The sequence below is a fragment of the Dermacentor silvarum genome, chromosome 2 (assembly GCF_013339745.2).
Source record: "Dermacentor silvarum isolate Dsil-2018 chromosome 2, BIME_Dsil_1.4, whole genome shotgun sequence".
Taxonomy (NCBI): domain Eukaryota; kingdom Metazoa; phylum Arthropoda; class Arachnida; order Ixodida; family Ixodidae; genus Dermacentor; species Dermacentor silvarum.
In genome coordinates, this window is record NC_051155.1 from 131,715,992 (window position 1) to 131,737,099 (window position 21,108).

General features: G+C 45.7%; 2 protein-coding genes across 7 annotated transcripts in view; one reads left to right on the forward strand and one right to left on the reverse strand.

The window, feature by feature from the left end:
• Nucleotides 1–2,880, reverse strand: part of LOC119441779 (MOB-like protein phocein) — a 29,318-nt gene extending 26,438 nt beyond the window's left edge. For 2 of the 4 annotated variants that reach the window (XR_007465599.1, XM_049661610.1), the window contains exons 1-5: nt 2,776–2,880; nt 2,305–2,452; nt 1,876–1,938; nt 1,674–1,774; nt 1,352–1,403 (exon numbers count right to left, since the gene is read on the reverse strand). Coding sequence is in view for 3 of the 4 variants with exons in the window: in XM_049661610.1 (XP_049517567.1) it covers nt 1,352–1,403; nt 1,674–1,774; nt 1,876–1,938; nt 2,305–2,364 (276 nt within the window). In the remaining variant the exon portion in view is untranslated. Of the gene's footprint in view, nt 1–1,351; nt 1,404–1,673; nt 1,775–1,875; nt 1,939–2,304; nt 2,590–2,775 lie in introns of those variants that run through there. The other 2 variants (XM_037706392.2, XM_049661611.1) reach the window with 2 other exon arrangements.
• The window catches only part of LOC119441778 (putative sodium-coupled neutral amino acid transporter 11), a 68,387-nt gene continuing 50,032 nt past the window's right edge, over nt 2,754–21,108 (forward strand). For 2 of the 3 annotated variants that reach the window (XM_037706390.2, XM_037706391.2), the window contains exon 1: nt 2,970–3,118. In XM_037706390.2, the coding sequence (XP_037562318.1) occupies nt 3,068–3,118 (51 nt within the window). In that variant the 5' untranslated portion in view covers nt 2,970–3,067. Of the gene's footprint in view, nt 2,896–2,962; nt 3,119–21,108 lie in introns of those variants that run through there. The other variant, XM_049661608.1, reaches the window with a different exon arrangement.

A 21,108-nucleotide genomic window follows, 5' to 3' on the forward strand; every position in this document is an offset into this window, starting at 1 on the left:
AATTAATGTGGCAATGGAGTGGATGCTGTAGATGGCATTGGCCAATAAGGGTTACGATTGTGTGAATGCTTGCGATGCTGCATCAGTGTACCAGAGCGTCATCTACTCATTCTTGAGCACGACAGCATGTGTTGTGCCTTCTACCCCGTGTCAACTTATTTTGAGAGTACAGTTGCTAACTTTGCACCTATAGTACAATAATTACTGTGCCCCAAAATACCATAAATGTAAGCATATGGTGTAGTAATTGGCTGGTGCCATTAAATTAATATACAGTGAGCTGCATTGCTATCCTAACAAATTAAAGAAAGATTTCCTGTCATCGCTAGAATTTCGCAGTGAGGTGACACTTCTTGGTCCACACCATTTTAGAATGTTTGCAACACTTGCCCTTCTTCGTGAAAAAAAAAGACATCGCTGTATGTGCACTCTGCTATCATAGCAATAAGCTTTTACAAAAACGCAGACTACTAGCTTTGCCATTATTCTGCCCCTTAAATGTATCAACAAACCAGGCAAACAACAGTGCAAAGCATTTCATCGAAAAACACTGACCAAGATAGGCAGGTGGAAAACTTGAGCAACGACACGCCAGAGTAAGTGCAAATTATCATTTTATAGTTCTTAGAATAAAACGCAAGTCACCATACTGATACCTGTGCTGCTTTCATGCCATGCTAAAAACTGCTAGCCTTGTCAAATTAACGATAAGGCACAAATTTGTGTAAAGCATCCATAGTACCGCATTTATTCGATTCTAAGACAAGACCTTTTTGTCCTTTAAAGCAAGATACGAAAGTCGTAGATAGGCTCCGATTCGAGGATTTGGCCTGCGTGGCCGTCAGGTCGCATCAAGGGCACGTTGCTGGGGCAGCTGGCAAAGTGGATTGCAACTGCATGGGAGGACATCCCGGCTGCCATCATTGTGCACGCATTTAGGAAGTGCTTTATTTTTAATGTGCTGGACAGTACAGAAGACAACACATTGTGGGAGGAGAGCGACGAAGAATCCAGTGATATCGACATGGATGACGATGACAAGTGACTGGTTGCATGCAGTAAGCAAGCAGCAGCAGGTTTACTGCTAGTGTCGCGTGTTCGAAATAAACATTATCTGAGACTTCAAAAGGTTAGTGCAATTTTTTTGGTCAGCTTATGTTGTAGGATATCTTCTTATTCTTTCTGGATTTTCGATTTCCAGGTGTCGACTTAGATCTGAGTAAATACGGTACATTGCAGTTTAAACGTGAAGAACCAGGTAAGGCATGCAGAAAGACTTTTGACAAAAACGTTGAAGTGTTAGTGGTGGTATGCGTGCAATTAGATAAGCCATTTAGAAACAACTACAAACCTCACATACCTGCAGCTTGACTGCAAGACCATTTAACTCCATGCAGAACTGCCTGTAACGACAACATCACAACAGGTTTACACAGACTGGCAATGGTCGTTTCAGAGCGCCAGGTATACGCTACAAATTCAGTTACCGTTTACTTCTCACAACTGAGTCGCAATCTCCATAATTCCCTCAACAAAACCAGACTGGTATTACCAGCATCCACAGAAGTATGTGACAGAATATATTTCTGTCAGGGACTACTTCTAACCAACTAGAAGACAGGAATATCAATGCCTACGCGGACCCACCCCGTACGTTTAGAAAGCGAACATACCTTAGATGCTCGTACTTCCACACTCCTTCATCCTGGCCATCGGGCGGCGTCAAGATTTCATCGACATTTGTAGGGTCCTTCCGGATCGCTTGCTGAATGAACTGTTCACCGGATGAACATGTCACCGCAGCGTAGGTTAGTAGCAGTTGTCAATCACGGCTCCGTAAAACGCAACCAACTTATAACGCATGCACGAACATACCTGTTGAACAGCGAGTGTACTGTCCATTTCGTCGAACGGCTCATCGGGCCAGCTTGAGAAATTCTGGGCAACGAAACGAACGCACAAAAATAAGTCTAGGTCACATGAAACCCAATCGAAGTTCACACGGCATTTCGAAACAGCAGTTAATTGGAAAACCCGGTAGAAATAGGAACATGGTAGTACGCTTTATAATCGGTAAGACAGCGCTAGCGAAACTGCCGATGAGCAGAAAGACGCGGCAACCTAGTTTGTTTAGAACGTTACCGAAAGAGGATATAAAAGGCAGAAATTAATCAGCTAGGCCTTCGATCAGCACGGCTGACGTGAATACGGGGCGACAGCCAAGCAACAAATCGTCACGAACAGATTAAACATTGTACATGCTCATAATTTACCGAAGTGAGGTTACAAAGATAAAACTGTCACCTCGGCTTTTGTTCCCGGTCGATTCCGCCGAAGAACACCCGCACTGTCAGCCATCTTCATGTTGCCGAGTTTCAACCAGCGTTTGTGGCGTTTGTGCGTGCGTGCGCTTGTTTCGCTGCTTGCGCTCGTTGCGCCACCTGGATAGCATCTGTGGATACGTGTATATGGATAGAGCACACCCGTAGCTCTCTAGGTTCTGCCGCTGGTTCTGCGCACTAAAACACCAGTTTCTACCACATTCCTCAAAAATTAATGCAGCTTTAATATTTAGGAACTCTTATCTAAGGTAAAAATGTTTTGTTCGCCTGCAGCTATAAAAAAATTATGAAGAAACGTAGGTTTAGTACAACACCCGCTTACTCCTAAACGTTGCTTACCCCTAGACGACCATGCTTCACCATGCTATTTCACTACTGTGTACTTTGCACGCTAGCGCCGCCAAGCGGGATGCTGAGAAAGCTATATACGCACCATCTGTTGCTCTAGCAGCCGACAAGATATCCGAGCGAGCGGTAATACGGGTAGAAGATGCCTTGCATGCACCACTGAAGCCCGAACTGCACGACGAAACGAGTCGTGTCACACCTCCGCGTAGGTTTCTCGCGTCGCGAAGCGCAGCACTTTCTCGTCGTAACGAGTCCCGGTGCTGTGTTTGCAGTTCGACAAGCGCCGCATATGGATCGCGCTGCGGCAAGCCTGGCTTGAAGTTCATCCACTGCATTGGTGTGCGCCCGCGCCGTCGTAGCGACGCAGTCCACTAGTAATGGCAAGCACGGAGAGCACCTACATCCTCGACAGGCGAGAATCAGTCAAGGTGAGTGAGAAAGAAATACAAAAAAAAAAAAAAAAAAAAAGTGGGTCGGGCGGATTCGTGGCCGCGCGGGCCGGGACGTGACAGCCGCGGTCAGCTGTGCGCGCACCTCGGGCACTGCAACAAGTGCAGTTTAGCCTTTGCTCTTTGCCAAGCACTCCGGGACTTTCGTGATGAAATTTATGAAACCTCGCTTGAAAAATAAGCTGGGGGCGACGCTCCCGTAGCCTCGTGCACGATTTTGCGCGTGATGCGCAGGGCTCTTATGCGACACCGCGCGTAATACGTCGCTTTGCCACAGATGTATTGATCGACGCGTCCGGTGGCCAAATAGGAGTACCCGGGCGACCTTCGGCATTGCATCGTCCGTACGTTGCTTTGGACGGTAGGAAATACGTCATTCGCGGCCTTTTTAACAGGTGTGATTAAAGGCACGCCGAGAAAGGTCTGCGCGCGAAAGTTAACGACTACTACAGCGCGCGCCGTGTACTTGACGTTGCAGGCCGGTGGAGGCTCGCCTCTAGCAGTTCAAATTAGCCGTTGGGAAATGAGGTGCCGTAAATGATATCGCGCGTGGGCTTTCGGCGGCACGCACCCTTATCTCAACCTTCGACTCGGGACTAACGTGCCGAAACGCGCAATGCCGCAATTATAGCGCGTTTCGCGAGAACTGTCGATAAGACGACCATTAGCTATATGCTAGAGGCTAGTTGCTTGTTGCGGCGCTGGTTTCGATCTCCCAACCACGCTCTCCCAAGCGCGCGCGCTTTGGCGGCCTGCCAAGTGTGCAGTGATCGGCAGATCAAAGTTCTCGAAGTTGATACGGATCGCAACAACAACTTTAAACAGTGCTCGCTGGCGATCGCGTAAGCCGGCGGGGCCGACGTATACGTAACTCGAAACTCGCAGGAATGTGGCAGCCCAGACAAGCCCAGCTTTAGCTCGCCGGGTGCTTGCATGCAGATCGAGAGCCGTTAAATGCAGGCTTTAATTTATGTGGATGTTCTGTTGTGGGCGGGTAATATTTAATACGTTTCGCAATAATTTAGCGTGCTTTCGCGTGTGCAGTGCAGGCGGAGATGTTAGGGGTGTGCGAGTACGTATTGAAAATTTGGGAAATCGAATAGTCTCCACTATTAATCCGTTCGATAACTCACTATTTGAAACTGTCAAATATTCGTTTCTCATCAAATGTAAACTACGGTATATAAGAGCACTTATCGGAGACTCGGGCGATGAATATGCAAGTGGGAGTTGTTACCAATGATTCCAGGAGAACCGCGGTCGTGACGCAGAGGCGTCAGTCCCTGAGCGAACGCATGAGGCAGATGACTTTTGCCGAATAATTTCGTCAAGCATTTAAAAAGAATACCCATGGCTTTACGGCAGCCTGCGAAATCGTTGTCTCGATAAAGGCAGAACAAATCATGCTTTCCAATCTCGCCATATGTTTGCATTCCTTCGAATCAATGTGCGGTGCCGTACGTATTACGCTAATTTCGTTCAACGAACACTATACATTCTACATGCATCTGGTAAGGTGACGTTTCTTTGCTTCATTAATTATTGTAATGCGATAGTGTACCGGACAACATCAAAGCAATTTGTCGTTCACAAGCTCCTCGCTTGATCGGACGTCCAGTTGTGAAGGGCATTATACATATGCATGTATAATTGATGTGAAAGTCCTGTCTTTAACATAATTCGAAAAAAAAAACCCTTTAAATCATCGTGTAACCCTCATTTTGAAAATATTCTTTTTGTGTGTGTGTATTCGATTTGGTTCGAAAATCTCACTATTGTAATTTCGGAAACCGCCCATAAAATGTACAATTACGGCCAGTTTTACGCCACATATATACCTCAATTAACGCTCGTGAGTTATCCCATTTATTTTTGCTTCTTATTACTTCACTTTTTGGAAATCTTAGTTAATTTTGGAACCGTGGCGACTCCAGAAGCTAGTAAAAAAGCTTTCGTAGATTTTTTTTTTTTCTCACAGAACGGTTCTTGTCGCTATTTTGGCAGCTGCAAGAACAATTAACGAGGTCTGGAAAAGTGACAAGCGATACAGATTTCTCTTACGCCGTTTCAGTCCATCAACGTCAAACATTTAAACACGCCCACGCGTCGGATACGAGCACGGACCTTCCAAACGTGACAGCTGCCCCTCAATGACGTCCGCAACGTTTGTGTATTTAAGAAGAACCGAAATTTAGGCTATATATAAATATACAGTTGGTAATGACTCATCCTGGTGCCATAGGCGGGAGGCAAGAACGCAAGCGAAAGGGGAAGGCAATACCCGCAACTGAAGGACTGTTTAAAAAGCTACACAAATAAATACAGCAGCCAAACATCGTTATAACTAAACTGCGTATAACGAAATAACTGATATAACGAAGTGATTGAACTTTCCCTTGAAATAGAGACTGATATTGCAGAACACGTAATAATGGATATAAAATGACTGTAACGAAGTAATTTTGCCTCCGCCCTCAGCTTTGTTGCAACGAGGTTTTGCTGTATTCCCAAGAAACCCTCACCCTGGCAATGTTTGCGCAGAAAGCCAAGCAACAGGTGCAGACAGCTAGGCTATATTCACGTGCCTTCCAGAAGGTCTACATCTCCTTACCGAACCTTAGTAACTGAAGAACAGCCGATGCAGTCATCAGAGCTCGTGAAGATGTAGCATGTTCCCGTAACTTCTCACGTAACCTTGCTATTTGTGCCGGAACAAGATGCCTGCGTAATTGTTAAACAATGACAAGCAGCCAGTATAGATTGTCATTCTATTCAACTCCTTCTGTCAATCAGGTACTGCATGCGCGCTTATGACCGGTTATGTTCGAGCGCGTGAAGTGTCTTGCGAGTTTCGTGAAGACCGTTAGCAGACCGGAAGGTCTTGACAATAGGCGCCCGTTTCGTCGGGGTATGCGCATGTCCCATATGGAACGTTCTAGAGATTCGCTCGTCAACCAGTCCAGTGCTGTAAATCCGCTTCTCTGTTTACTTTGCGGCTACTTGTTCCACGGCCGTTCTCAAAAATATTATACACTTTTGGGAATTGGAACGATGACCAGTAGTCGAACAAGGAACGTCGCTAACTCGAGAAGTACTGTCCTAATTATCGAAGTGTCAATGTGAAAGTTGTAGAGCAACATGAAAAACTCCCGATACAGCTTTCCGTTGCTCAACACGTGCTACATAAGTGTTTTTTTTTTTTTTTCCGAGCGTGAAAGAAGGCCGCAAATGCACGCAAGTGCCTCGAGCGGCCAGTCGTGCGGCAATTCTGCGTGTATTCGCGGGCTTCTTTCACACTCGTTAAAACACATTCATGTAGCACGTATTGAGCAACAGAGAGCTGTATCTGGAGTTTTTCATGTTGCTCTACAACTTTCTCATTGACACTTTGATAATTAGGACAGTACTTCTCGACTTAGATAATTAATTACAACTAATTAATTAAACCTCAGTAACGAAAGAAATACTGGCGGCTACTCCACTGTACTGGAAACAATACGCACTAGGTTTGCTTCGCATAACGCCATTCCTCTTTTTTTTTAATCGTGCTGCGTGATAGCTGGGACACCCTGTATATACACTGTACCGGCACAGAGAGACGCAGGCACGTATAGAGAGAAATTTATAATGCTATTTTCGAGCGCGAAAACGTGACGACCAAATAGGCAGGGCAGAGCGCTGACTGTCAACTCATGTTTGTTGCTCTATTCTGCAGAGTATATATAATACGGTGAACGTGTCGGCTAGTTGGTTGAACAGGTTGTTGTGTGCCTCTTCTGCGTCCTCGTGTTTCGCGCCGTTTCCTAGTTCAAGTATATATGTGCTTATGTTCTGCACAACGCCTATCAACTGCAGAATCGCACAATAAAGATGAGTTGATTATCGGCATTCTGCAGACCACATATGCTGCTGCAAGTGTGCTGTTGATAGAAGCCGTAATGAGAGAGATAATGAGGGACATATAAATGTATACACCCTTTTCGCGTCGAGCATGCAGCAAAAATAAACCGGGCTTGATTAGTGGGCGCTCTGTATTGTCTTTTTAGTGATGCCATTTTTGTGCTGGAAGATAGCACGTACTATGTTAAAACAATTAGCCCAACCGCACACTTTTACAAATTACATATAAAGAAATTTACTCATAATATTTAAAGAGCGAGAGAGAAAAAAGAAAAGTAAAAATGCGGTTAGCCTACCAGCAGTTAGGTAGCATTTCTTTTGGTCAGTGCGTAGAAAGGAGACCACACTGCAGCACTGTTTTTTTCAGTGCTAACTAAGACTACAACTATACCGAATAAACTAGAATAATTAAGACACCGCTGATTGCCAACTGATGTTTCGGTCGTGACTATTCGATTGTCTCGCCTCCGCGCTGAAAAACAGCACCGTGTCGAACCGACTAGCCCAGTCGTGCATTCTTGCAGGTGAGACCACGTGGTACACAGCGCTACAGAAATATAATTAATTAAGAGTGCCTGACGATTATTATTGTGGGACAACGTAACACTCTAAAGGGTGTAGCATCTTGAAGAAGAGTGTAAAGCATTTACATCCTTTGGGCGTATACTCTTCACTCTAATAAACCTTTAAAGCAATTGGGCCGTATATATTGTCCCCAAGCGATAATCTTCGTCCGCCTTGCTTTATTGAAATCTCTGCGCTCCCTGTCAAGAATGCCATGTCACGCTGATACCGCGCGTGCCGTTTGTGACGAAGTGCCGGGCGCGCCGCGTTAAAGAAAGGCATTCCAGATAGATAGCGATTATTCTTTGGGGACAAGATAAGCCCAAAAGAGTGCAATAACTTTTCTTAGAGTGAATGAACGCCACCATTTTACTGCGCACTTCCTTTGTTTAACGCTGTGTGTCCAGGACCATTCCTGCTAGAATTAAACGTCATGAGCGTCCGTTGCCTGCAGCCCGAGAGTAAAGCAAATGCGCGCAGTATATTAGAGAAAGCAAACGGTTCAAAGAAACGGTGCCGATCATTGTTTCGGGGGAAAAGTACAAAATGACACCCTAAAGTTGTGTATAGCTTCTTTAAGAGTGTACACAGTGTATGCCTTCCTCTTTTCGCGTTTATTTCGCGAAGATTCTGCACAGTAAATTGCCCTCTGGCTCAATATAACAAGCTTATAATGACGAAAGGTACGGACATCAGCTATACACCGCAGCGCTAAAAAACAAAAACACAATAGTCTCTAGGATCGAAAAATACGACATTCAGAGCTGTCGGCTGCGGAAACATTGTTTGCGGCGCTGGTTGCGGTAACGAAATTAGAAATCAATTGGAGAGAGAGAGAGCTGGAGCTTTTGACCACTGACTTGCACCACAGGCAGACATTTGTGATCCTTATGTACAAAAATCAGTTTCGCCATAAGGACAATCAATGAATGTTATAGCAACATGTTAGAATATTAGACGAAGTGTAAGACTCGTAGCTGTAGTGGCAGTATGAATTGAAGTAAACTTAAGCTAAGTAAAAACGAGCTGTAGCGCTAGGCGTCCTCTGTAATTGAATCCTGCCGTCGGACAGTTTCATTTATGTTTATTAAGTAAAGCCAACGTCTTTCTTAGCGACTTTACCACCCATACCCATATACCCATATCTGGTATGTTTCAAACCTCTTTCCTAGGCCGATCCCAGAGGTATATAGTGCAGAGCCACGCCAATAAAATTACATCATTTTCAGGCAAGAGCTCTGTTATTGTACCGCACTTTTAATAACAGTCTTAGAAAATTTAAGATAAAGGGCATGCACTGTCGTTGTTTCGTTTCATGACATTTCTTTGCGGGGCTGCCATTCTCAAAATTCTGAGGAATAACTTTATCAAGAATGTAGGATCTGGTATGAGCAACTTTAGTGATAGAATGGTGTGGCAATATAACCCGCATATACCATATATGTCTTATAGCGTGGCATGGCATATAGCATACATATACCTAAATACGTATGACGTCCACGGCAACGCCGACGGCAAAAGTTCTGTCCATAAAATTGAATAAAATACATTTAATGACACCGTGGCAACGGCACAACACCGACGATGGCAGTGTGCTGACGATCGATAGCATAACGACGTTTTAACTACGAGTGATTTGAAATTTACTAGAACCTAATAATTGGCGTCATAATAACGTTTGAAGCCACAGACACGAAGTAGACTGATCCATGTACTAACCATAATTCCCATTAATTTAAGCTGATTTACCGATCGCAGCGCTGGAGTTCCCTCTAGATATTTAATTATTGTCGCAAGTTATCTCCGTCGTCCCTCCCGCTTATGCTTCATGCCTTGGCCGCTCCCGTTTTTGTTGTCGCTGCGAACGTTTTGCCCCGGCATCGCGTTTCTGACTGTTTCGACCAGCTTTGCGTTTCTGCATTGTGTGCATACGAGATGCGTCGCGGCCGGTACTGTCCACGTTTGGAACGCTGAAACCTCGGCACGGTCTCCGCATACTCGAGACTCGATGTTGTGGTCGCATTCCCACCGCCTCTGCTCCTCGGCACGAGACTATATGTATGTGTCTGCCCGTGACATATGCGCCGCTCCTCCAGTGGCCAACGCCGTAGCTATCCAACAGAGAGTGTAACATTGAGATTCGACCAAGGTATCTATATATTGTCACGAGCGGCGATCCTGTGGTCGGTGCTTGCACGGTGACGACGACGACGGTGTGGCTTTCTGGTGTGCACCCGCTCGCCTTACCAATGCAGTAGCGTTGTGCGCCTTACCTTGTAAATATATCCATTACATATATAACCTCCCCGTAACATCTTTGGTGGAGGTGCTGGGTAAACTCGCTACAACACCGGGAACTGGATCTTCGCAGCGAACGGCGCGTTGCTGCCACCACAATGACCGGCCAAGCGACCCAGTGTGAGCAAGGCCCGTCACCGGTCATTCTCTTGCACCCTATTGATCCCGGGACAATCAACGGCACAAGCGGCGTGGACGTCGATGAATGGCTGGCAATGTATGAGCGCATCAGCCGCACTAACAAGTGGGACCCGACGATAATGCTTGCGAATGTCATCTTCTATTTGTGGGACACTGCGCGACTCTGGTTCGATACGCATGAGGCAGATCTGACAAGTTGGGATGTCTGTAAGCATAAATTACGGAATATATTTGGGAGACCTATCGGACGACAACTAGCGGCCAAGCAGGAACTCGCAATTCGTGCGCAGACGTCTACAGAGCTGTACATCTCATATATTCAGGACGCGTCGTCTCTGTGCCACAAGGTCGACAAGGACATGCCTGAAGCGGACAAAGTGGGACACGTACTGAAAGGCATAGCCGATGACGCGTTCAATCTGCTACTGTGTAAGAACTGCTCTACAGTGGAGTCGGTCATCGCTGAATGTCGTCGTTTTGAGCAGGCCAAAAAGTCAGCGTATCACTCACCGCTTCGACCGACTTCCCAATATGGCTGCCACGTCCTCATGCGAAGGTTTAGCCACGCTTCGGCAAGCGCAAGCTCCAGAAAACGTCACCAGGATCGTCCGTCGAGAACTCGAGGCCATGGCACCCGTTACCCCTCATGACGATATGCAAAGCAACAACCTGGCCGGTATCAGAACACCCGCTTCACGATCGAATAAATCCCGGCTATGTTTTGTCTTGTACTGTCAGCGCAGGCACTGACATCTGTGGTTGTTACGAAACCTTCGAGCACTTCTCCCTGTCATCGCTTTGAAAGACACTCCATAGGGTGGTGGTCGAGGCGACGTCTGTGCCCTAGCTAGTGTAGTGAACAGTGCTAATATTTGCGTTTGTGAAACCTGCTGTACTGTATGGCCAAAATTGACACTGACTGGCATACCTACTGCGTACTCTATTTTTGCAGTTCTCTCCTCTCTTCTATTTGCTTTTGTTATTATTTTCCCGTATATATTCTTGTTATTTTCTTAATTCCAGCGTTTAGAATCACCAGCCGGCGCCACGAGGGTGTATCGATTTTTTTTTTTTTTTTGTAATCAAGCGCGTCTTTACCAAAGTTGGACATTACTTAGTGGTGTTTTCTCTCCTGCTGTGAAATTACTCTTTTGAAGCTATATTGTGATCTAGTTAACTGATGTTATTTTGTTGCTGCTGGGAACCTGGTTTTTTTATTAATACTGTTTTTTATGTATGTGCTGTACGATGTACTATGTAAATTTTCATTATCTTAGCAAGAATACTGCTGTGTAATTGTGCTGATTTTTAGTTTATATCTTACTGCGTTGCTGGAATAGCTTATTCACACTGATGTATTCAGAAGGCCTTCGGCCCATTCAAGCTGTTGTTAAAAGATTTTAGACATCTAGCAATTTGTATCCGCATCGCAACCCTGTTGTCTCGGACGAGTGCATTGAACATGCATAAATAAATGTTCGCTTTTTTTCACGTGCTTTCATTTTTAAATGACGCATAGAAAGCACGCCGAATAACTACAAAGTCCAGATAGTTGAATTAAAAAAAAAAGAAAATACGAAACACGTTCAGAAATAGTGGGAGAAATTGTAATGCACAGAAGCGTTGGGCTGAGCGATGATTGACATCTTTTGAACATGTGCAGCTTGGATATCTACTACGTTGCACTTAATTACCTAAGCAGAACACCGTGTATGTTTATTGGGGTCTTGAGCGACTGAAGGAAGCGTAGGTGCCATGTAACGAGATTTATCTCAAACTTCCGATTGATTGATTGGAACATTTACAAAATAAGAGGAAAGTTGAAGGGAGGTAAACATAGTCAAAACACAACGCATAAGTTCCTCGCCTGCCTGCGCCCCCCCCCCCCCCCGGGGGGGGCCCCCCCGGGGGATGCTTTGATACGAGCAATGAGGAAAGCGCCTTACCTCGCAAACACTGTTCTTTGTCGGAAAAAAAGTTATGTCGGCCAATGTTGTGCAGCCACTGCTTCTTGCGCAAGTCGTGACGTCACGCTTTCCTTGTGACATCATAAAAACTGCATAACCATCTTCAGGCTTCTTGAGCAGTCATATGCGCTACAGCACGGCATAGAGCTAGCACGACACCGCAGGAAACACACAGCGTGCAACGTTCGCTGCGCCGAGTCAGCCGAGCTAAGGAGAAAAATGGCGCCAACGAAAAAGGAAAACACAAGCAACACGCAAGATCCGCGCTTTTCCAAGGGCACCGGCAGGGAGACCAATCGTCGTGCAGAAAAACGGGCGCAAAACCGGTTCCCGCGGAGGATACGGGCAAAGGGGCGAGGAGTACGGGCGGCGGTGGCAGGGTTCAAAAAGTGGCGGCACTTTCAAATTATCAAGGGACTGTAGCCTAGACGAGACTTGCAACGAGGTTCAGTTCAAAACAGGTTCATTTCGGCTCAGTAAGCTTTGAGGTCTGCATCGTGGCACCAATTTTCTTTGCGGTAGCCATTTCGTGCTTACATCTACTCTCGATTACGGGGGGAGCCAGCATTTAAAAGAAAGTATATATTTTGTGATCGTAGCTCTTACAGGCTGCCTCATCCGCCTTTTTATAACCTGTAATATTTGTCTATAAGTCATTTTACTCATGCGCTAAAACCAGAACTTCGGCATTCAGAGATCGTCAATGACAACTCTGTGACTAAATATTTACACGTATGCGCCGACTGCGAGTACACGTAGACCTTGATTCCGCCAGACGGCATCAACGTCTGTGTTTAGTGAACTACACGAGAAGCTGAATGAGGGCTACGTATAGACGGTGAACTCATTCGTCTCGCATTGTGATCATATATTCCTCGGGCGATGACCTTATGGCAGGGTGCAGACAACTTGGATATATACCGTTGTATCTATACTTATGAGCAGATGTATATTATTGGCGACACACTTAAGTGATCTCAAATGTGCGTTACGTGGCCGCCTTAGGACACGACACTTCGTTGCATGCACCTCACATCTGTCAAACCTGCAGCGTTGAAGGCCGGCATTGCTCGACTCCGCCGACGACCATATACCGGGTGTTTCAGCGAACACTTTCAGAATTTTTTAAAGGTTGCCTGTGGCAGATAACACAATTCTAGTTGATGAGCTGGTCTACTCGAAGAGGCGCACATTACTTGCACAAAAAATTGAAATGTATAGTCGACTAATTAACAAAACACCACTAATTAAACGTTTAACTAATTACCTTATGGCCCGTCCATATTGCAATTTACAAATTCTAGCCGTGGAGTTAACAAGGCGGATACACTTGGAACGAATTCTTAGAATGACACCAGTTTCGAGATATTAATTCCCGAACTTTGCGGAGAAATGCATTGGAGTTACAGTTACTTTTGTGTTTCAACGCGTAAAACGACGTTTTGGTAAGAAAGTAACTGGAACGACTATGGACTACCCAGCAACCCAAGTTGACGGGAAATTCTGTTAGATACATTTAGGGCCTGTTTTTGCTTTTTCTTTTTGCTTTTCTTAGAAGTGAGACGTTTTTGAACACGGTCGAAGGGTACCCTTTTGTAGAGGGAAGCAGCCATTACTCAGCCATGCACGTGTCGCGTGCACAGATGGCACCGTTGTCGCGCCACGCATGACGTAATTGGAGTTAAATTTAGCCTTGCGCTCGGTGTTCGGAGAGGCGGGGGCGTGAGGCGTAGCTAGGCAGTACGCTTTTCCATCGGTGCAGGAATGGTCGCTTTTGATAGAGCTGAGCACTCTGGTATAGCAGGTATAAATTATCAAATTCGTGTTCATCAGGAGTTATATATAAAGCCTACAAATGTGCAATATGTTACACAAATTTCACGCTTGCTGTCTGTGGCGCCCCCTGCATTCGACACGTATACTGTATTCCACCGCTTCGTTCGACGCGAAACGGCCTCTAATTTGATATATCAGTTCACAGCTTGCATGAAATTGTTATATTTACGAGGAGTTTGCAAAATTTCCAATCACGAATTAGTCGTATATATACTTCAGAGTGGTGTGTAATACATAAGCTTTGTTTACTTTAAATGTGTTATTATATGTACAATTTACAGAATTGTGATGTCTTTTTTTTTTCTATTGCTGAGTTAGCGCTGTAAACTTGATACGTGAGGGCTTTTTTGTTTTTTTTCTTTTTTCAATTCTGCAATATGTATTCAACAACTTTTGTACACAAAATTGGCCGTCTAAATCAGAACTTGCTTCCTGCAGTCACTACATTTTTAACTTTTTTGTATTAAATGCAAGACATAATCAAATTCGGTGAAGTTATTGCCGAGAAAACAAAAACTATTTTTCCTTTGTCATGCATTTTGATAGGAGATACCGAGCTACACTTCCTCTTAAGCGCTGCGCTTTCAGACTTGATTGATGACGGTAAGTCTCGCAGATAATTATAAATGACTATACAGAAGAAGACAGCGATACAGTGAATGCGTATTCGAATGCGCGCCAGCTAACAATATTAAACAGAAAAGGACGACGCATTGTTCAGTCTCTATGCAATACCGCCGTCACACTTTCGTCATCTAGACAGATGCGCACAATAGGATAATGTGGCAGATCCATCTCAGTGCGTTCCGCGAGACGAGGCTTCCTGAGCGCTAAAAGCCGCAAAAGCGACAGGCGGGTGGCGATATACTGCGCCTTCGTGCTAAGTGCACTGATATATATTTCGCAGCACATTCTTGTTTGGGGCTTCGGGATGTCACGCAGCCTCCGAGATCTGTGGCGTCTGCGCGTGCATTTCGGAGGCAACAGCAGACAATGCAGACAAATTTCACGCTTGCTCGGTTTCGACAAACATGCAGGTTCAGAAATGGTGTGGGGAGACTCGGGCATGCAAGACAGAGGGGATGCCAATTCGCGCCCACCACCTTTGACACCACGGCAAGCCCACTACGAATAGGTAGCGAGCACGATTGCAAGTTTACATGTAGACCGTATAGGACAGCACGGCCGTGTGTGAACTGAGCATCCACCCATACTTCAGGCGCTCAGGCACAGAGAACTGCGCCGATTTCGCGTTTTTGATCAGTGCGTCCCCCAGAGCGCGAACGACGCGCAGTCAGTTTGAGTGCGAAGCGACAAACGATGGGCGCTCTAACGGTGGGCCCTGAAAAAAGGTATATATTGATAATGATCTAGTAAAATACAGTTAAATCTTTTCTCGCCATGCATATATAAAATGAATTATGAATTTTATTTTCGTTGAATGAATCTAACTGCGTCTCGCTTTAACTTAAAAACGCTTTTTTTTTCTTTCCCAGTGTTTATTCCCTCCAAACATAGTCGCGCTTCAATCGCTGCTCCCATAACCACCCTTGCTGATGTCGGTGACAATTGGTTCTGAACCGCTTTTCGCCCGAAGCTTCGCGACCTATGTGGATCGACCTTGTATAGTCTCTCGCTCAACGCCATAGCTCGGCATTACCTTTGTCCATCCCAGCAGGAATAGTAGCGCGTACGTGAGATAGCTCACTATGCCATACAGTACGTATAGTATAATCCATCGAAATCAAACCTGTGCTCATCAGGAGTTAAAAGGCCTATACAAATGTGCAATTATTTAGCGCAAATTTCACGCTTGCTCGGTTTCGACAAACATGCAGGTTCAGAAATGGTGTGGGGAGACTCGGGCATGCAAGACAGAGGGGATGCCAATTCGCGCCCACCACCTTTGACACCACGGCAAGCCCACTACGAATAGGTAGCGAGCACGATTGCAAGTTTACATGTAGACCGTATAGGACGCCCACTATGCTATATCATTCCAGCACGGCCGTGTGTGAACTGAGCATCCACCCATACTTCAGGCGCTCAGGCACAGAGAACTGCGCCGATTTCGCGTTTTTGATCAGTGCGTCCCCCAGAGCGCGAACGACGCGCAGTCAGTTTGAGTGCGAAGCGACAAAGTCATGTGGACTAACCGTCACGTTCCGCTCAATCAGCTCTATATATATATATATATATATATATATATATATATATATATATACTACTGCGAAGCGAGGGCAGTTTTATGCCAATTCTGCTGCCGGCATGCGCGGTAATTGTGCGGACGTCCGCGTTGTATAGGCAGGTGCGTGCATATTGTTAAGATGTGCATGCGATCTCTGCGATCGAGCGCCGTGTTTGTCCCTGTGTGTCTTCTTTTGTCCTGTTATTTAATCGCGCTACCGGAAACCCTCCAAGATGCGTTACCAACAAGCCCACATTGCAACCCTCGTGTACAGTAAGTGTATAGCTAAAGCTGCCAAATTACAGAAGTCGCCCGAATCCAATGTGCCCATAAAAAAAAATTTGCAGCTGCTTGTGCAGGAGATCGAGTGCCACCGAAGAACACGGCGAGTCATAACAGCAGGCCGAGTGCACAGATGAAGTTTAAATTAGGCTAAATATGGGGCCCCATACAATGTGCAGAAACAAACTTTAATGAAAATGTTTGCCTTTCTCCCTCAATGAATGCTTTGTTTTCTATCAATATCACGGACAAACCGCATTCATCAACTATTGGTCGAGGACTGATCTGTTCTTAAAACGAGACACTAAAGAGATAATGACTTGATTCGTATTAGTAAATTACACATTCTACAATGACAGAAAGGGCCACTCATAACGCGAGGGTGTATAAGCCAGAAGAGACGCAAAAAAGCGAGACTGGTGGCGACGCCGCCTTGGAGTTCCCGCACCAGCTCGCCCTGACGCCATAGATTTTGACAGCGTCTGCTCGAGCCTACGGTTAATTCATTATCGGTGAACATGGACTACATCGTAATCTATAAAGGAGCCGCTTATATAGACTGCCCTTGGCGAGATAAAACAAAGTTTACGGAGCCACAACAGTGCAAATGCGAGAGAGAATACCTTGAAATCCGTGACGTCACACTCACGTTTTCCGTCACGAAAAAAAAAAAAAAAAAAAAAACTCCGTACCATTTCACTTTGGCATTATATGTTCGTGTCCACGTTCCGTTATGGTGGATGACCAACGGAGCTGTATGTATGGTGATAAACTATATTGATTTAAATAAAGACACATACCAGATGAATTGTCATTTTCTATTATTTTGTCACTAAGGTGACTACAGCTTTGTGGTCGCCATGGTCGACGGCCATGGGTTCTGTAACGATGCTTGAGCGGGAATAGGCGCGAAGGCGGCGGGAGGCTACGTTAGCAGCCTCCCGCCGCGCCTTCGCGCCCAGTTCCTCTTCTGCTCACGCCGTCGTTCTTCGTATAGGCATATGGTATAGGCATGCGGTTCTTCCTCGGTCCGCACAATACGCTGCCTACCCACGTACGGCCGGAACGCAACTGAGATTAGCTAGCTAACGACGTTTAGCTGCGGCACCAAATGCGGATTTATATAAAAACGTTGCGAAGCGAGAAGGTAGTAAAGATTTCCGACGCTGCTCGACGAGCGTCCCATTCTGATCTCGTCGGAAACCTCCGAGCCGCGCCCCCAGAGGCGCCGGCAACAGTCACCAACGCCGCGCGCGTTCGGTGCGAATGCGGGCAAAAGCGCCGACGGCGTCGACAACAGTTCTGCGCGTTGCTGGTGCTGCTGCATGTCCAAGTTTATACAGCTGATAAAATTACTATCCTTACTCCGTATATCTCTCTACTAAGTTGCTATCGCAATTGATGCTTCACCTTTCGGGTGAAACTACGACCATTTTTTTTATTATTACGCTGAACAGGAGTGCGCTTAGCACTATACTTTGCAGGTCAGTATACAGTGGTTATAGGTATAAGCCCGTTGGATGGTACTTGCAATCGGCGCACATATCACGTTCGTGTACACATCCACAAATATACCGGGATACCGACCTACCCAGCAGCAGACATCAGCAGCCACGTTAAAGGGGGACAAATATAGATTCATTTTTAAAAATGCTTGGCTTCAGAATTCGAACGCAAATAACTTTTTCATTAGGCGCCCGGTGAGACCTTGCCGCTGCGCAGACCTTGCGTTATCATACACCATGCTGTCATCAAAGCTGCCAGTTTGCCAGCCGCTTTCTGATCACGCTATATATCGTCTGTTTAATTACACGTTGCCTTCAAATATTGTTTGCTTGCAGCAGCAGAAGCAGTTCGCGAAATTATCGTGTATACCGTTTTTTTTAATTAAAACTCCTTCGTTTTTTTATGCATGCTTGCAAGACGTGGTGTTTCGGTCGCACCGTTTCTCGGGATTGGATCGAAATGCGCACGGATCGAAGTGTACGCCGTATACACGCCTCTCGGCACCCGGCCTTAATTACACGCCGATGCGCGCCGCCATCGCGAAGTTTATTTCGAGGAGCCGGCCACGAGTTTCCAATCGCCCTGACGATGGCGCACATGTCGATCAGGTATCCGCACATCTTCGGTTTCATTACAGAGTTTTAGCCGCTTTGTGTATACATAGTGCAACACCGTACACATCCCCGTTAAAGGAGTATACTGAGCTGACGTTTGCGACTCTTTTTCTCAATTTCTTGCGCTTAATGAAGGCCCGGAACTACGAAACCCTAGAAAAGATAGCGGCACGGTCCAGAGCGCCCTAACTAATTTGCTACAATAACTTTTCTAGAGATCAGTTTCGGTTTCTGTTTCGTTCCCCCCTCTGTCCAGACGTCACGACGAAGTGGATGGGTCACGTGTAAGTCATCGCGGTGTTTTGACTACTAACTCTATGGTTTTGACTCTCGCTCCTAGTTCGCTAGGTCGTCTGCTATACGCTGCTCCATCGGGCCTCAGCAGCATACAAAGCTTGTTTTACGCCCAGTGGCTACGGCGCATGCGCTGTTGAGCTCGAGGTCGATCGCGCGTTCGAACCCGGCCATGGGGGCCGCATTCCGATGGGGGCGGAATGCAAAGGTGGTCAAAATTAATTCAGAGCCTCTGTGGATAAACAAGGACATTGCAAAAGATTATTCGTTACAGTTGAAACTAAATTTAACGAAGTGATGACCACGCTCGAATTATTTCGTTAAATCGGGAATTTCATGAAATCGAACGAGGGATTTTTCGGTCCTTCGAAATCTACAATTGTAACGTGTATATATATATATATATATATATATATATATATATATATATATATATATATATATATAGCAACAGCCAAAAGCTACCGCGGCATTGTATTTGCCGCTAACCCGCGCCTGCGCGGGTGAAATCTGGTACGAGCGCTACCGACTGCCGAGTCCGTTGTTCCGTGCATGGGCGCGGCGTGCAGTCTCGTCAAAATAAAGATATAGGGCCGTGACTCAAGCGCTCTAGATGTTTTAACGCGATAGCGTTAGAGCACAAGCTCGAAGAAAAAACCGTCTGCGTCAAAATTAGAAAGAAATCACCACTTCTTTTACTCATTTATTTCAGGAAAGACTTCGTTAAATTGGTTTCGTTAATTTGGGTTGATGCCAACATCGAACCCTATGGGTACCTGCCGGTGAATGGAAATTTCTTCGTTATATCGAAAACTGCGCGAAATCGGATTTTGTTAGATCGAGATTTAACTGTATAAGACAAAAGTAGACACTATTGTACGCACCGCCGTTAGTTGTAAAACGTTATATACAGTATATACAGGGTGTCCCAACTACCATATACCATGCACCAAGATTTAAAAAAATATGCAAATGCCACGTAGCTGGACAAAACCAAGGTAATGTTTGCCGTCGCTTGGAGATGCTTAGATTATTTTTTGCATTCCGCCTAATTACATAATTAATCCTAATTAATTAATCAACTTCTCGAATAATATAATTAGATGAAAAGTGTCAATGAGAAAACTGTAAAGCAACATGAAAAACGCCCGATACAGCTTTCTGTTGCTCAATCATCATCATAATCATCAGCCTATTATGTCCACTGCATGCAGGACGAAGGCCTCTCCCTGCGATCTCCAATTACCCCTGTCTTGCGCTAGCTGATTCCAACTTGCGCCTGCAAATTTCCTAACTTTATCACCTAACCTAGTTTTCTGCCGTCCTCGACTGCGCTTCCCTTCTCTTGGTATCCATTCTGTCACTCTAATGGTCCACCGGTTATCCATCCTACGCATTACATGGCCGGCCCAGCTGCATTTCTTCCGCTTAATTTCAACTAGAATATCGGCTACCCCCCTTTGTTCTCTGATGCACACCGCTCTCTTCCGGTCTCTTAATGTTAGGCCTAACATTTTTCAATACGTGCTACATAAAAGTGTTTTTCTGAGCGTGAAATAATCCCGCGAATACACGCAAAGTGCCTCGAGCGGCCAGCCGCGCGGCAATTTTGCGTATTCGCGCGGGTCCCTCGGTTTCCTTTCTTCTCGTTCATTACATAGCGAGGGTCTCGAAACCGGCAGCTTTGATGCCTTCAGGTAGCATGTGTGGGTCTATCGACCAGTTGCCTTCACCCAAAAAGTTCACGCAGACGTGACGCCTGCGGCAGAAAGGATGTTCCACATCCTTTCTGTGGCTGGCTAACACTCCCAGGGTTAGCTCTATAGTAGATCAACATAAGTACCCCAGAAAGTGAATGGGAAAACGGCGCCGCGGTAGCTCATTTGGTAAGAACGCATAATGCGAAGACGTGGGTTCGTATCACAGTTGCGGCCGGTTGTTTTTCATCCACTTTCATTTCCATATATTTATTATTTCTATAATTCAAACCGCCATGCCGGCAAGCCTAGGGACAAACGCATAAAAAACGAGCAAAGAAACTTCTCCTCCAGTAAGTAACTAGGCAAAGTCAGATATTCAAGGAGCAAACGCCTCCAGATTTTCTCTCTCGCACCCGCTCTTAGACGCGCCTGCGCACAAACGTCGGGCGATTCCTGAAATACCACACCCTGCTGTGCTGTCGCTCCCAGGTAACACAAACCCACCTAGATGACGTCTACATTTGGGCTTGTTCAATCCAAGAGGTTGCCTACAATCCGGCTTGTACAAGCTGAGCAATAGCCTTAATTAGAACTCCACAAGTGTTCCTGAAGCCAAGCTAATGCTCCCTCCGCATTCGTCTTGGGGAAGTCTTGGCAAGCTGTTCGTTAGACTATGTGA